Here is a 14,968-nt window from a genome sequence, read left to right as displayed (position 1 = left end):
ATTAAATTTTTGTTCCTTTTTATTGAAAAATACAATAAGATTATTACTAAAAGTAAACCTTACTATATCGTCACCATATATTATAAGATTATAATATCAAACGACCAATAATCCAATATTATATAAATAGGACATAGCCTATATGTTTGTTTATGTTGTCCAATTTATTAGAATATTTGTTGTTTCTATCTTTGTTTCCACACAAGACTGTGTCTCTCTGTCTCTATCTCTCTGAGTGTTTCTCGTTGAAGGAACAGCTAAGAACCCACATTCCTTTTGATTTTTGCTTCTTGGATCTCCATTTTTTGGGGAGGTTGTGTTTCTGGGAAGCTCTCAAGATCTATGCTTTCTTTTGATTTTGGATTGAATTGAATTGTATGATACTAAAGTTTTGTGCTTTCTCCATCTACTTGCTCTGGTTGCTGAATCAGACCTCACTTTAATGTTCATGGTATGACATTAGCTTGTGATTCTAATATTTTTTTTTTTTTGAAGTGAGAAATTCAAAGGGAATGAAATTATTGCAGGTCTGGAAATTGTTCTAATGGAAAAGTGTTTTTTTTTTGAAAAAAAAAAGATCAGCTCAACCAAGTTCAAGCTTTAGCATTGGAGTGAATTATGAGAAAAAGGAGTTTTGCCTTTTCAATCAAAGCTATATGGATAATAAAAAAAATTGAAGATTTTTGTGGTTTTTCCACCAACTCAGGAGCATTTTTCTCATTTTTTTTTCTAAAAGTTTGAGCTTTTAAAATTGAGTTATTGTTCAATTCTGGTTTTCTTTAGATTTTGAGTGTTATCCAGTATTCCTTTGCGTTTCTGCAATGTTTGCTTGTTTTGGGTATCTTTGGAAATCCTTTACTCACAATTTTTGAACTTTCTGTGAATTTTTTAGCCGTTTACTTGTTCAAGTATGCAAGTTAGAAACTTATAGATGAAGCTACTTTACCTTGATGAATTCTTCACTGTGCTTAAGTCTGAACCATTTTCATTTCCTTACCTTCTTCTATTGATGATGTGATATGTTGTTAAGAGTAAATGGGGTGCACGGGTGTTCATTACCATGAAATTGAAAGTATGGTGTTGGTGTAATCTTTTGAAGCCTTTTTCTCTTGTTGTCACAGTTCCTAGTTGACATGGACAAACACTTGTCATATCTCATGCTGTTCTTGTGATATTATTACTTTATTTATTTTTCTCTATTTATTTCTTAATTAAGATCTCTCTAAATGTGATTTTTTTTTTTTAATGCAGAGAATACCAGAAATTTTGACTTGACCAGTCAACAGCAAGGGCAAAGGACAAGGTTTGTTAGTTACATAAGTCTTTGGTTCTTGTTTTTAATTAAGGATTATGATCATGAAGATTTTGTAGCTTGTTGGGAAGTGGATATAGTAGTGAGAACCATTAATACTGCTGAAAGCTGTCGAAAAAAGTATAAAATTAATGGCTCCAAATAAAATATTTGTCAAGTTTAAAATATTGTAGAAGAGTTCAGTTACAAGTTGAATGTAATGCTGCTCGTGAGTGTAACCTACTACCTCTTTTTTTGGTTGTTTTGGCAACTTGGCATTTAATTAGTCAAGTTGATGGTTTTTCTAGTGTTAATCTCTCAGCTTCCTTGAAAGTTTGTTCCCGGAAATGAAGAATCTTTGAATCAAACCAATATACTGTGGGACCATTATTCCCAGCACTATATTGTTAAGTTTGCTCTGCTTGATGTTGGAGACAATCGAAACTCACTGTCTTATTGAAACAGGATTCTTGAGGGGTGGTTTATTTATTGTATATAATACACATAAGCATTTCGAAGGTATAGCAAGGCTCCAGACATGGGGTGCCTGGTGTCGACTCCAAAGGACTCTGGTGGAAACAGAAGGAAACCAGGGAGTATTGGAGAAGTTTCGGTCTATGTCCCCGGTCTACGAATTCCTAAACCTGTTGATTTTGCTCAGTCACTTGGAGATCACTTGTCAAAGAAAATAGTAGAGCGCCTTTCGGCTCTTAGAACACGTATAGTTGTAATGGCTGGCCAAGAAGGCCCTACAATTACAAGAACAAAAAGAAAAAGTGCTACTCAACATGGTCAGTTTCTTAAACAAAGATGAACTTATTTTATTTAATGATAAAAGAAGGTAGATTAAATTTACTGATGCATTGGTATGGCAACGCATGATCATCTGCAGGTGGTTCGACACTGCTTGATCTTCTGCAGGCTCTAGAAGATTATTTGCCGGTTCTTTTGGGGTTAGTCAACGATGGTAAGTCTTATATTTGTTCTTTATTATGTAATTATGTGCTTTTGCCTTTCTGTAAGATAAATATTCTAATATTTGCTTTATGGTGAAGGAAGCCATTTACAATATAAAGTACAATTTGTTTGGGTGAATCAAGAGGATGATGCTGAGGTAACTCCAACCATTTTTTTTCCTTTCTCTCCTGATGTATATTGTGTTTCTGGATTTGATTTGAAAATTATTTTCTACACTTAAAAAGTGCTGATCAGTTTGTTCCCACCACTTCCATTCTTTATGGTGTGGCGTGATTGACGCTTTCACAGGAAACAGCCATGTCTAATGGTTGGTATGAAGTGTTGTCAGTTTTACATTTGATGGCAATGCTATTACTATCACAGGCTAATTTTTTACTGCTTCCAAGATCATCCACTGATGGTTATCAGCTTAAGGTATCTGAAGGTAAGTAATTTGGAATTTTAACACAAATCCATTGTACGAAACAGCCAAAATCGATTGTAATAGATTTGTTTAGACCTCAAATTAGACTCTTTGCTCTTGAGATCATTGTTGTATATACTGTAATACTTTATTTATAAGAATTTTCTGTCTTCGCAGTTGCACTGATCTTTAGTATATATTGTGTCGATTGCGAAAGTAAAATAGTTGTTACTTGTAACAGAAAGCAGACGAGCTTCTGTTGATATCTTCTTAAAGGCTGCTGGATATCTGGATTGTGCTGTCAAACATGTTCTTCCCCAGTTGCCGGCCGAACTCAGGTTAGTACATATATATGTGATTTATGCAATAACTGGAATGAAGCATTTTCTTTCCCTGTATATGACCTATATAGTTTTCTATATTATTTGATGTTTATTACATGTGTTCTGATTATAGGAGGAATTTACCAGTAGACTTAGCAGAAGGAACGCTTCGAGCACTCTCTCTACAGGCATTAGGCCAGGTATCAAATTATAATTTCATATGGACCTACTAAATGAGGTGTCTTCTCTCTGCTATGGTGTATTTATGATCCACTCTTAGCTTTGAAACATTCAACTGAAAATCCTCTCTGCTTTGGTATAATTGTTTATTTCTTCCCTTGTTTAGGGAGTGGATATCCAACTTGGAATGGCAATTGATAGTACCAAGGCCACTCTAGCTGTGAAGCGTAGACTTGCATGCGAAATGGTGAAATGTTGGCAGCAGGTATGATAATGAAGAATTAGTCCTTTACCGAGTCTGTACCCTGTTGATTATGCTTTTGTTTGCATTAGTTTGTTAACATGCACCGGTTCGCTAAGCTTTGGTTATTTTTATATTTCACTGGTGTTTTCAGGCTCAAGATAACATTATGAACCTTCCATTGGCAAATGATTGGGGCGAAAAGCATATTCTCTTTGTGAAATGGAAATATGTAGAAGCAAAGGTAGGGGATTCTTTGCATCTTGATATTTGTTTATTTATAAATCATGAGTTGCTGTATAGTAATGATTAGAAATCTCTATCAAGTTAACATAAGTGATTACCTTGTTGAAATGGTTTACCAGGCTGCAGCATATTATTATCACGGTTTGATTCTTGATGAGGGAAATACAGAGAAATCTCATGGGATGGCGGTAGCTGCTTTGCAAGCTGCAGATGAATATTTCAAGGAAAGTAAGAAGCTGAATGAGGCATTCAACGCAGCACCTCCATTGTCAAGGTCACCATCATCTTCCCTTTCTCACAATGTTGTGCTGTTATTTATCTGAAAATCCTTGCATTTGTGAATCCTTTTGATGTTGACTTTATCTGAAACCTCAGTGTTTGGTTTCACTTCTTAGATTTAAATGATTTCACCACCTCGTTATAGAACTTGGCATGATGAATTTTTTAAATTTTTTGTCTCATCTTCCATTGCCTGTTGAAAATTTCAATGAAGATACTTTTGTGTAATATGTGTACACAAGAAGCTTGCAATCTTGAAGGCTCGAAGTTATGTCGTTTGGTATACTTGTTTATTGCCCATCTAACTCAAGGTCATGGTGCAGAAATCCACCACTTTGGGGGACCATGAAATATCTGTCTGAGAAAATTCCTAAGGATACTTCGAGCAAGGTGCGAATCAACCGTGATCTGTACTCTCATGAAAGGTAAATTTGCATGGTGCATGAGTAACTTTCCGGAATCATGTAGTTATGTATTATTCTTGGTCACTGTAAAGTACTACAATGACTAATAAAATCACATCTTGTCATTGTTATTTTTTTATCATTACAGGATCATGGAGACAGCACCAACATTGCCGGATTTCGCATTGGCCTTGAAACCAGATGAATATCAACTTCCTGCACTTGACCCCTCTTGGAAAACTGAGAACATAAAAATTGGAACAAACTGATGCCAACCATTTCAAGGGTGTCATAAACATCAAAACAAAACCTTGAAAGAAGCCAATCAAGTTCAAGCTCAGAAACTGAAAAGGGTGTTGTTTTCTTCAGTTCTTGTTAATACAAAAAGAAAATGGTTTTTAATTGAACCTTGTTTTGGTTTACCCTTTTGGGCCTTTTTTTATCTCCCTTTATAAATTGATTTCCTCCATCTACACCATCAGAAGAGATGCCATGCAAGTAGAGCTTCCAATGGAGTTCAATGTAAAATTTCCCCACTGCTTGTGAAGAAAGAATAGTTTCCCAATACCAAAAGAATAAGATTGCTATTTCCATTTCATAGTAAAGCAAGTCACATCATTTTCCATGTGTGTAAAATTGACTTGTGCTGTTGTGCAGTTGAATATAAAATGATAAGTTTCTTGACAAGAGTTCCCATATTTAGTCTAATTTTAAAAATATATAAGTAAATGATGTATTATATACAAATATTTTTATATCATAAGTTTTAGCTTAGATACGTAAAAATCCACATGAATGAAGCTTAAAACGTACTAGATGACAAGAGTAACACAATGGATAAACTTCTCAAGAAGGAGATTCTTGCTCTGCTGTGGCCAAACATATCCCAGTCTAAAGCCTCAAAATTAAACAAACAAAGTAATATAGAATACATGTCACACAACAGCTAAAACATCAAATCCTCAATTCTATAATGAACTAAGTGATTAAATTGACATATTCAAAGAATTTTCTGCATAAATTCTTGAAAAGCATTCTCTCCTTTGTGGACAGAGAAGTAATCTACAAGCAATTTCACAGTGGTAGCATCTGCTGCAAAACCTTTGTCTTTCATAATCTGAAGGTATTTTATTGACTTCAGAACATCATTTCGTCGCAGTACTCTTTGGACAAAGTCATTATATGTGCAGCCATCCTCTTCCATATTCATCAGCAACTCTTCAGCACCAATCAGAAGTCCTTTCATACATAGACCTTGGATCATTATTGTTTAGTATATACATTAGGTTTCAAGCCTTTTGCTGGCAGACAAGAGTTCTCGTGCATCATTTAGTTTTCCAGATGGCACATCCCATCGATCACCAAACTATAAATTACAATATTAAGATCCAAATTATTCTTCTCCATTTCTCTAAATAATGATATTGCATCAGAAGACAATGACATTTGAATTGGCCATCCAATATAATCGCGCAGCTCTGTAGATCAGGATGTTGATCAAATTTATGGATTGTAATAAACAATTCTCTAGCAGCTAACGGTTTCCTCACTCTGCAAAATCCACCAGTAAGAGCTTTCCAAGTAACAGCATTCACATTTAGTCTTTTATTGATTATTCCATCCAAGAGATAAATAACCTTATTAATCCTTTTAATCTTGCACCAGCCATGGATCTAATTAGCAACACCATCACCCTCATTAAACAGAGTAACTCCCCATTTGAATAAATCTACACACAGATTTATCAAATCTAATTCTCTTATTGATCTCAAATCAAGTCTAGTTGGTTAGATAATTTAAAACCTCATCACAAATCTTAATAGAAATAAAAATTTCAATTCTTTAGGCATGGTAGTAAATCAATGTTCAAATTTTTAGCTTGTAGAAGTGTCTACATTTAAGGGCCCTATAGACTATAGTATTCAAATAGGATTATTTCAATCCATGCAGTTCAAGTACACAAATCTAGATTTCTCAGTCTATAACAATGGTCTTAAATTTTGCTCCTAGTTTTGACCATTCACCTGTGAATTTTGCATGATTACTCTTTGCCACACTCTCTTGATGCCGCAGTTGTGGCACTTTTTCTCCCCACTCTTCTAGTTGAGCTTTAAGTGTCTTTCCTTCTTGAAAAACCTCCCTCTTTTTTTGAACAACCACCTTCTTTTCTGATTCACAATCACATAACTTAGCTTTGATGGCATTGATTTCCTCTTCCATCTCCTTTTTTCTTTTCTCCATCCAATCTAACTTTTGGCGCAACTCATTTTCCAAAGCAAGATTTTCCCTGAATCGGTGCTTGTTGGATTCCAATGCTGATTCTAATTCATCAACCCTTTGTAGCTTTGATGCCGTGGACTTAATTTTCATACATGATTCAATGTATTCCCTACTACAATGATTGAACAACCATGAAGCTTCCAATATCAATGTTTCCACTTCTCCTGATATGCCATCTTTTGAAGACAAACCGGAGAGGTAATGCAAACTATTGTTAATCACATTGTAGTGTTCATCATGCAGCAGCACTGAAGCATCATTATTGGTGATGAAGTCTTGTACTGTTTTCAATGCTTCCCTAACCTCTTCATTTGGAGCATTGATTGTAAATTTATCATGCGAATGTGAAAGACCATTGGTCGCATTAAGGGAAGCGTAAAAAGCCTCCATTTCTGCATCATCATCGTTGTCATCATCATCTTGAATGAGAGGACTTTCTTGTCCGTTTTCTGAACCACCAATAATTTCTACATCTTGTGCCTTTGCCGGATGATCCTTGGATGCTAGATCAGAACCAGAGTAAAGGAGAGTTTCAACGACTCACAAGACAGTGTGCAATCAGTTTTGGGGCCACAAAGAAAAATGGTTGATATAAAATGCACTATTGTTTTTTTAATATATAAACTTAGATCAACCTATTTACCTATTTATTCATAGAAATCACTAGTGATTATGTAAGATCTCTGAATTCTCTTGTTTATTTATGTATACTTGATGATCAAGACAGGAATGGTTCATGAGTTAGCTTAGCATACTACCAAACCCCAATCTTTTTTTCTTATTTCTTGATGCAATTTTATATCTCCTTGGTATAATAAATTTTGCAAAATTGTTCAAACTATGAAGGAAAAATAGTTAGCTAATATACAAAATAGTAACATGCCAGCTGAATAAAATATTTGTAAAGAGAATATTTTTACTTCCTATTTTTTTACAATTTCTTATTAACTCAAAAACCGACATAATCTTAAATTTCTCACTGCATTAGATTCCTAGCCTTAACGCATTTGACTAAGCAAATCTATGTATTACATTATTCAACAAGATTAGGGGGGAAAAAAAGAAACAGAGGGAGTAATGAACTTAATTATGCATCAATTGAACAGTCTAGTCAAGATAATGTTTACTGTTTCCTCCCACTTGGGTAGAGTTGAAAAATGCAGATGGCACCAAGTCAGTCAGCAATAGTAAAAGGCTAAAAGCTCACCTTGGACAATAGTGGTGCCATTTATTTGAATCACATCATCATTCAACGAAAGATGCGGATATAATGGAAGAGACACTTTATCCTCTTCTTTCTTCAGCAGAGGATTGGTGAATTGAATATCTTCCATGACATCACTTTGTTTGAATACATTAAATCCAAGTCGCAAGCTGTGATCAGGCTCAACACCCCCTAGGCTCTGCATAACAGGATCATTAAACAACTCCACATGATTCCATTCATTTTGTAACAGAAGATTATGCACCTCATCATTGATCTTTATCAGCTTTTGACTTAGAGCCATAATTAACATATCTTTTTCAAGAAAAAACATGGAAAACTGAGGCACATCATGACCATTGATGATCATTTTGAGGAAAAATGGTGCACAACTCTGTTCAGCAATGACACACAGATATATGGCAGGGAATTTGTTCCGAAACCAAAACGAAATTGACGAACCCATGCAAGAATGTTTGAGTCCCTGCCAAATGCCAATCAAGTTAGTCCATAAAAAATAACCTTAGAAACACTATATGCATAATATCAATATATGTAACAACTAGAAAGGAACCTGATTCAGTAACATGCTTCTGCAAGAGGATGTCAAGGATGTGCAGGTTGGTACATGCAAAATTTGTATATTTGGTGGAATTCCTCTAATTTCCTTAAGATTCTTGCAACCATCCAAAATGAGTTCCTCCAAAAAATGACATTCTTTGGTGCATGCAGGAACAAGTGTGAGGTCCAAATCTCTCAAGGATCTGCAGCGACTTGCAGAAATTTTTTCTATGTTTGGCGGAATCCCTCTAATTTCTTTAAGATTCCAGCAACCATCCAAAATAAGTTCCTTCAAAAAGAAACATTCCTTGATGGAGGCAGGAAGAACCTTGAAACTGTTGATTGATAGGTCTAACTTTTTCACACTGGAAAACCGCGGGACACCTATTTGAAGGAATTCATCCGACACATTGCACCTGCTAAAATCAAGGTGTAGCTGGTTTGAAATTGCCATTGAGCTGGTTTGCTCTTCCCCTTCATGTTCACATAGTAGCAACCCATCACAATTCTGAATACTCAAATATTTAAGTTCTGGCAACACCAAAATGCTACTTGGCAACTCAAAAATTCCAGAAAACCGCAATACCAGTTCTTGAAGCAGAGTAATATACTGAATTGAAGATGGAAATTTTGCTATTTGAGTGTTGATCAACTCTAGCTTTGTTAAGTTTTCCATCTTCCCTAATATTTGAGGAAAAGTCTGAAGACTTGAACAATTTGAAAGATAGAGTTCTTCAAGAGAGGGCAGCATAAGGGCTGGAAAATGCTTAAGACTACAACAACCATGAGCATCCAATACTCTAAGTTTGCCCAATAATCCAACTGATTCATGAACTTCAATTAAACTCTTGCATTTACGAAATGATAATTCTTCTATGTTTGGCGGCATCCCTCTAATTTCTTTAAGATTCCAGCAACCATCCAAAATAAGTTCCTTCAAAAAGAAACATTCCTCGAGGGATGCAGGAAGAACTTCAAACTTGTTGATTGATAGATCTAACTTTTTCACATTGGACAACCACGGGACACCTATTTGAAGGAATTCATCCGACACATTGCACTTGCTAAAATCAAGGTGTAGCTGGTTTGAAATCGCCATTGAGCTGATTTGCTCTTCCCCTTCATGTTCACATAGTAGCAATCCATCACAATTCTGAATACTCAAATATTTAAGTTTTGTTAACACAAATATGCTACTTGGCAACTTAAAAATTCCAGAAAACCGCACTACCAGTCCTTGAAGCCGAGTAATATATCGGATTGAAGATGGAAACTCCGCTATTCGGGTGTTGATCAATTCTAGCGTTGTTAAGTTTTCCATCTTTCCTAATATTTCAGGAAAAGTCTCAAGACTTGAACAATTCGAAAGATAGAATTCTTCAAGAGTGGGGAGCATCAAACTAGGAAAACGCTTAAGACGAGAACAACCGTCAGCATCCAATACTTTAAGTTTCTCCAATAATCCAACTGATTCATGAACATCAATTAACTTATGACATTGACGAAATGATAATTCTTCTAAATTTGGGGCAAAAGATACATCAGGTACATGCTTTAATTCACAGCCGTCAATTTTCAGAAATTGTAGATTCATGAACTTCTGCAGAACGAAAATTCAGATGGTGTTCAAAATGGGTTATAATATTCAACATATGAAAAGAGAAATGATTATACAAACCTTTTGTAACTGGATCAAATTTAAGAGACTGTACGATAAATCCAGCATGACAAGTTTCTTCGGACAAAAATCAGATGGCAAAGATCGTGACGGATAGTATCGCCATTTCAAAACTCTTAAACTGTTTGGAAGTTTTTTTGGACCTTCTAAACAACAATGTTGATGAATAAAAAGGATTTTGAGATTATTCATCTTCGCAAATGCTTCACCATCCCACTTTATTTTTTCACGAGAATTGGGTAACACCAGGTCTATGATTTTAATTTTGTTACTTCCCTGCTAACACACAAAGCATGAGTTAGTCGCAATGCATGTATGTATTTTACGAAGTTAACATACACATACGATTATGTTTACATACCATAATGAAAATAGAAATCAAATGTCAAGGCAATAAAAGATTGGAAACAGAGGAATAAATGGCTTGTGTAAACATAAATGATTGAACAACCTTGTTGTGAGAGACTTAATTATCAAAATAAATAAAGAAACAACCAAAAAGTAAAAGTTCCAACTCTCAATACCAATTTTTCTCACCTTATTTTCCTCTAGAACATGCTTAATATCCTCGAACAACCACAACCTGCTACGCCTTTTAGGCTCTTCCGGTGATTCTTGTCGCACAATTTCTTTACCCATGTCCTGTATCAAATCATGTAATGTTACTATATCATCATCAATCTTTACCAGAGATTTATCAACCAACACTCTTATGCTACTCTTTGGGCAAACACCATGGAGAGCTTGAAGTATAATTTTGGCATATTCCACCTTGTTTCCATTTAGAAAACAAGCAATGTCAAGAAAACAATTCTTCTCATCCTCCTCCAAATCATCAAAACTTACTTTAAGTATTTGTTGAATCTCTTTGTTCGGTATTCTTTTATACTGCTGTAATGCTGATTCCCATTCCTCATTACTTTTACCAAATAAGTTGGAACCTATTACTTCCAAAGCCAATGGCAGGCCAGAAGCATAAGTAACTATGCGATTCAAAATGTCTACATAACTTGGATCAACTTCATTGGTTCTAAAAGCATTCCATATAAGCAAATCACGAGATTCTTTCTCATTTAATTTCCCTACTTCATATGTTCTTTCAACACCATGACTTGCTAGCAAGCCTTTGTTTCGAGTTGTAACAATGATTCTGCTGCCGGAGCCATACCACTTAGAATCTCCAACAATGGCTCTTAACTGCTTCACATTGTCAGCATCATCAACAATCAAGAGAACCTTCTTTTGACGAAGCCTACGCATTATCACTGAAATTCCTTCATTGACATCTCCTAACTCAATAGTAGTGTCTCCAGTTAACTTATGAAGTAGTATCTTTTGGAGATATACCAAGCCATATGCAGCAGAACTTTCTCTAACATTACCAAGAAAACATGTATCTTCAAATGAGCCAGCAATCGAATTATAAATGGCACGCGCAAGAGTTGTTTTACCTATTCCACCAATTCCATAGATCCCTACAATGCAGACCTCATCATCAAATCCAACTTTCAAAAGTTTCATCACATCTCGAACATGAAGCTCCAGCCCAACCAAGTGATCGGTGATATGTAAAGAACCACGGTGAGTCCATTTGGAGACTGCTGCAACAACTTTCTTAATAAACATACGTTCAGATTCATCCCTGTGGAATCAATAACGGACTTAACTAGTGTGAAATATGAAATAAAATTGCGTGCATCATATTCAACCTGTTAGGATATGTGTTTATCGTAGTATTATATCCACTGCATTAGTTGAATGATCATCCAAACAACTAAACTTGATTACGCAACAGCATGTACTAAACATTACAACTAAAATAAGAGTGCCTTCCCATTAGCTTTTGAAGAAAGAGTCTAATTTTCATGCACATGAAACACGGACATTCAATTGTGCATTGTCATATAAGCAAAAATAAGTAATTTTTATTTGAATGCATGAATCTGACTCTGCCGGTGCATCAAGGTGGTTACCTACCAAATTTTATAAAACTACTGTTCTCTTTAAAGAAAAGTGAATCCAAAATAAAACCCTAAATGAATTTCTTTCCTATGTAAGATTAAATCATTAAGCAACTGAAAAAAAAAAAAAGAAAGGTGGTACCCAATTTTGAAATGATAACCGGAGATGTTTGCAGCTTGCTCAAGAGCCATCTTCCATTTCTCCAATTTCTCCATGTTTTTCACCATGGAACTTCCTTCGCCGCTCCTGAACCTCTCCTCGTGCTTAGTCAATGCTTCTCCATAGCTCCCTCTCAAACGCCGCACATGAAAGGGGTCAACCTCGTAAAACAGCGGCAAAACAATCTGATCCTTTGCCTCAGCACAGTCCATGATGCTGACAAGTTCATCCAAGCAGAAAGACGAAGTTGCATAGTTGGCAGAGAAGACAGGGATAGCATCCTTGATTCATGAACCGCCGTGAGAAGCGAGCGTGTGAAGTCTTCTCCTCTCTCGAGCTCCTCATCGTCAAGAAAGGTGTGTATTCCTCTTCCACGGAGAGCTTCATAAAGATGGCCGATAAAACGTTGCCGAATATCTTTGCCTCTGAAACTTAGGAACACATCGTACGTCCACTCACCCATGATTCCTTCTCTCTCCAAAGATTAACTAATAAGAAATGACGTAGTATCTATTTTCCTGATCTCGCGGAGAATAATCTGATAGATGTAGGATTCAAGTTTGCACTTTGTAGGGCCTTAGCGAGTGTATTAAATGGAATATTTGGACGCTTAATGGAGGTTTATAGAGTATTAAAAATATAAGTTACCTCTTTTTATAAGGTAAAATTTTTGGGATGAGTGGTATCATGACGTGGTATTAGAGTTTTAAATCCAAAAGATCAAGAATACACATTGTACAAATAGTCCATTGATTCCTAACCAGACTCATTTACTCACGATCAAATAGTTTTATAAGTAGATCGTAATATCATGTCAATAAAAATAATATATTTTTTATATTAATTTTCTGAGTGACTACTTATAGATCATCAGTAAATATATCATTTCTACTATCTGTGATTTTTACCAATTTGATTCTTGGATAATCATTATATGGCTTTTAATTGTTACTAGTGTAAAACCCGCGCGTAGCGCGGGCCAAATGTTAATCCAATATCAAAATTAGTTAGTAGGTATTGATTTAAAATTCATTTATACAATAGAATAGTACATATTGATTGATACTAATATTTATTATTTTTACTTAAAAAAATATTTTATGCATAAAAACTCATTGTATATGATAGAATACTATTTCATCCTTTACTTTTGATAGCACAAATAATATTTTTTTAAAGTCCGCTATTATTTTATATTAGTGAATTCCACTTATATATAAAAAATCTATTATGTATGTGTATTTAAATAAAATTTATAACACTATATTACTGTTATACATAAAAAATATAAAATACTTAATACAAATAATTGTTATTGTAACCACATAAGCAAATGCTTAATATATATTATTGAATTTTTTGCAGTTTGCACATAAGTTTTCACCATGATAGTTACATTACTATATAACTAATATAAAATTGTTTACCTAATTTTTTAAACAACGTATATTTCATCATACAATATCTCTTATACACAATATCTGTCCAATGTCTCAAAGAGTGTCTAGTATAGTGAATTAATTAGAACTCATTTACTTAGTTCAACCGATTACAGAGAATTCAAGTGTACACAATTGAGGGATGAGATTTATTTAAGATTCTATGAAGCTTTTTTTAAATATTTTAATTCTCGCTATTATTCAATTTCTTCCATGTATTGTCCTTTAACAACATTAATGTATATAGGACATTCAGTAGGTAAGAAGTTTTCGAATAATGTTCCTGAACAGAATTACCTGAAATCTATCAAATTCAAACAAAGTAAAAGAACTTTTTCAAATAATAAGCACCGAATGGCTGAATGCATAGCCTTTTAAAAAATTCAAGAAAATATTAAAAAAAAGGAATAAACCAATTGAGACTAACACAAAGCATATATATATATTAGCTAATAAATTATTACTTTTTAACATAGGTTTAGATGATGTACTGAACTGACATAAAAAGGTAAGAGTGAAAATAAAACATAAATTTTTAGCAGTGAAACTTTTCAATTGCAGAAACTTACACAAAATAGTTTGCCTTTTTATTTGGGATGATTTTGAGAGAAAATAAAACAAATAAATAGGAAAAAAAAGAGAGAGCACAATGTAAAAACAAATCTAAATCAAGCATTGGCCAAAAATCAACAATAGAGAAGGATCACAATATCATACTTACATTATTTCAACACAAAACTCACAAAAATCCATTTACATCAAGATGTAGCAGTTTGCAGCAAAGAGAAAGAAATATTTCAGATAAAAAATGTTGGAAAAAAACAGTAAAAAACTGGTCTTACAAACAACTATAGATTAGATATTTGTTCATGATAAAAAATGACAAACACAGAAATATTTTAATCTTAAACTTTGATATATCTTTAAATCCAAGTGCATCCTTAACCCTTGATTCAAGGATCATTGGCAATTGAACATGAAATCTATGTCTCAATCTTTGATCCATTTTTATTTCATTTCCAATTCCATCACCATTTGCTCCAAATCTCACATCTTTTCAAACAACAAATATAACTAATGTTAAAAAGACATATACAAATGTTTTTTTAATGCCACATAAAGTATTCCAAATTGAATTTGAGTACTTATGCTCTAAACATTACTATCTGAAGACATACTTTAAGCATTGATAACAGTTAAAAAGAGAAATATCAACAATAAATGAAACCTTCTAAGTCTTGACCCTTTTTGCGGCTGCAGTCAATCTGGCATGAATCTGCTACCGCAACCCATTCCTCTTGCCAACTCTCCAAATCATCACCTACAGGCTACAGTAAACA

The 14,968-nt window shown here is 34.3% G+C and overlaps 2 protein-coding genes across 10 annotated transcripts; one reads left to right on the top strand and one right to left on the bottom strand.

Moving 5' to 3' along the window:
- On the top strand, positions 1-5,032 carry LOC112801813 (uncharacterized). 9 transcript variants are annotated; one of them, XM_025844753.3, is made up of 13 exons: positions 1-451; positions 1,252-1,303; positions 1,757-2,082; positions 2,184-2,258; positions 2,347-2,405; positions 2,633-2,693; positions 2,914-3,010; positions 3,129-3,195; positions 3,342-3,440; positions 3,571-3,660; positions 3,782-3,936; positions 4,265-4,366; positions 4,494-5,032. In XM_025844753.3, exons 3-13 carry the CDS (start codon positions 1,830-1,832, stop codon positions 4,612-4,614), a joined length of 1,179 nt encoding a protein of 392 aa, XP_025700538.1. In that variant the 5' UTR covers positions 1-451; positions 1,252-1,303; positions 1,757-1,829; the 3' UTR covers positions 4,615-5,032. The 9 variants fall into 9 exon arrangements, with proteins under 9 accessions (XP_025700538.1, XP_025700536.1, XP_025700537.1 ...); XM_025844751.3 differs by having other exon boundaries at positions 2,558-2,693; XM_025844752.3 differs by having other exon boundaries at positions 114-313; positions 2,558-2,693.
- A 1,168-nt stretch (positions 5,033-6,200) lies between these two features.
- Positions 6,201-12,735, bottom strand: LOC112801812 (TMV resistance protein N-like). The gene is given in 7 exon segments (XM_072237418.1): positions 6,201-7,128; positions 7,833-8,313; positions 8,404-9,990; positions 10,069-10,344; positions 10,606-11,710; positions 12,172-12,469; positions 12,472-12,735. Coding segments are annotated over 7 exon segments (4,737 nt in total). The 5' UTR covers positions 12,653-12,735; the 3' UTR covers positions 6,201-6,319.
- Between the last annotated feature and the right edge of the window lie 2,233 nt (positions 12,736-14,968).

This window comes from Arachis hypogaea, chromosome 5, assembly GCF_003086295.3.
Source record: "Arachis hypogaea cultivar Tifrunner chromosome 5, arahy.Tifrunner.gnm2.J5K5, whole genome shotgun sequence".
NCBI lineage: Eukaryota > Viridiplantae > Streptophyta > Magnoliopsida > Fabales > Fabaceae > Arachis > Arachis hypogaea.
This window is presented reverse-complemented; position numbering and strand designations above follow the sequence as displayed.

What these genes read in the sequence shown, in the direction of transcription:
- LOC112801813 (XM_025844751.3), top strand. Translation starts at nt 1,830, where the DNA reads ATGGGGTGCCTGGTGTCGACTCCAAAGGACTCTGGTGGAAACAGAAGG. An exon ending in ATCAAGAGGATGATGCTGAG is followed by an intron (nt 2,406 to 2,557) that starts GTAACTCCAACC and finishes ACGCTTTCACAG; the next exon opens with GAAACAGCCATGTCTAATGG. An exon ending in TGGTGAAATGTTGGCAGCAG is followed by an intron (nt 3,441 to 3,570) that starts GTATGATAATGA and finishes TGGTGTTTTCAG; the next exon opens with GCTCAAGATAACATTATGAA.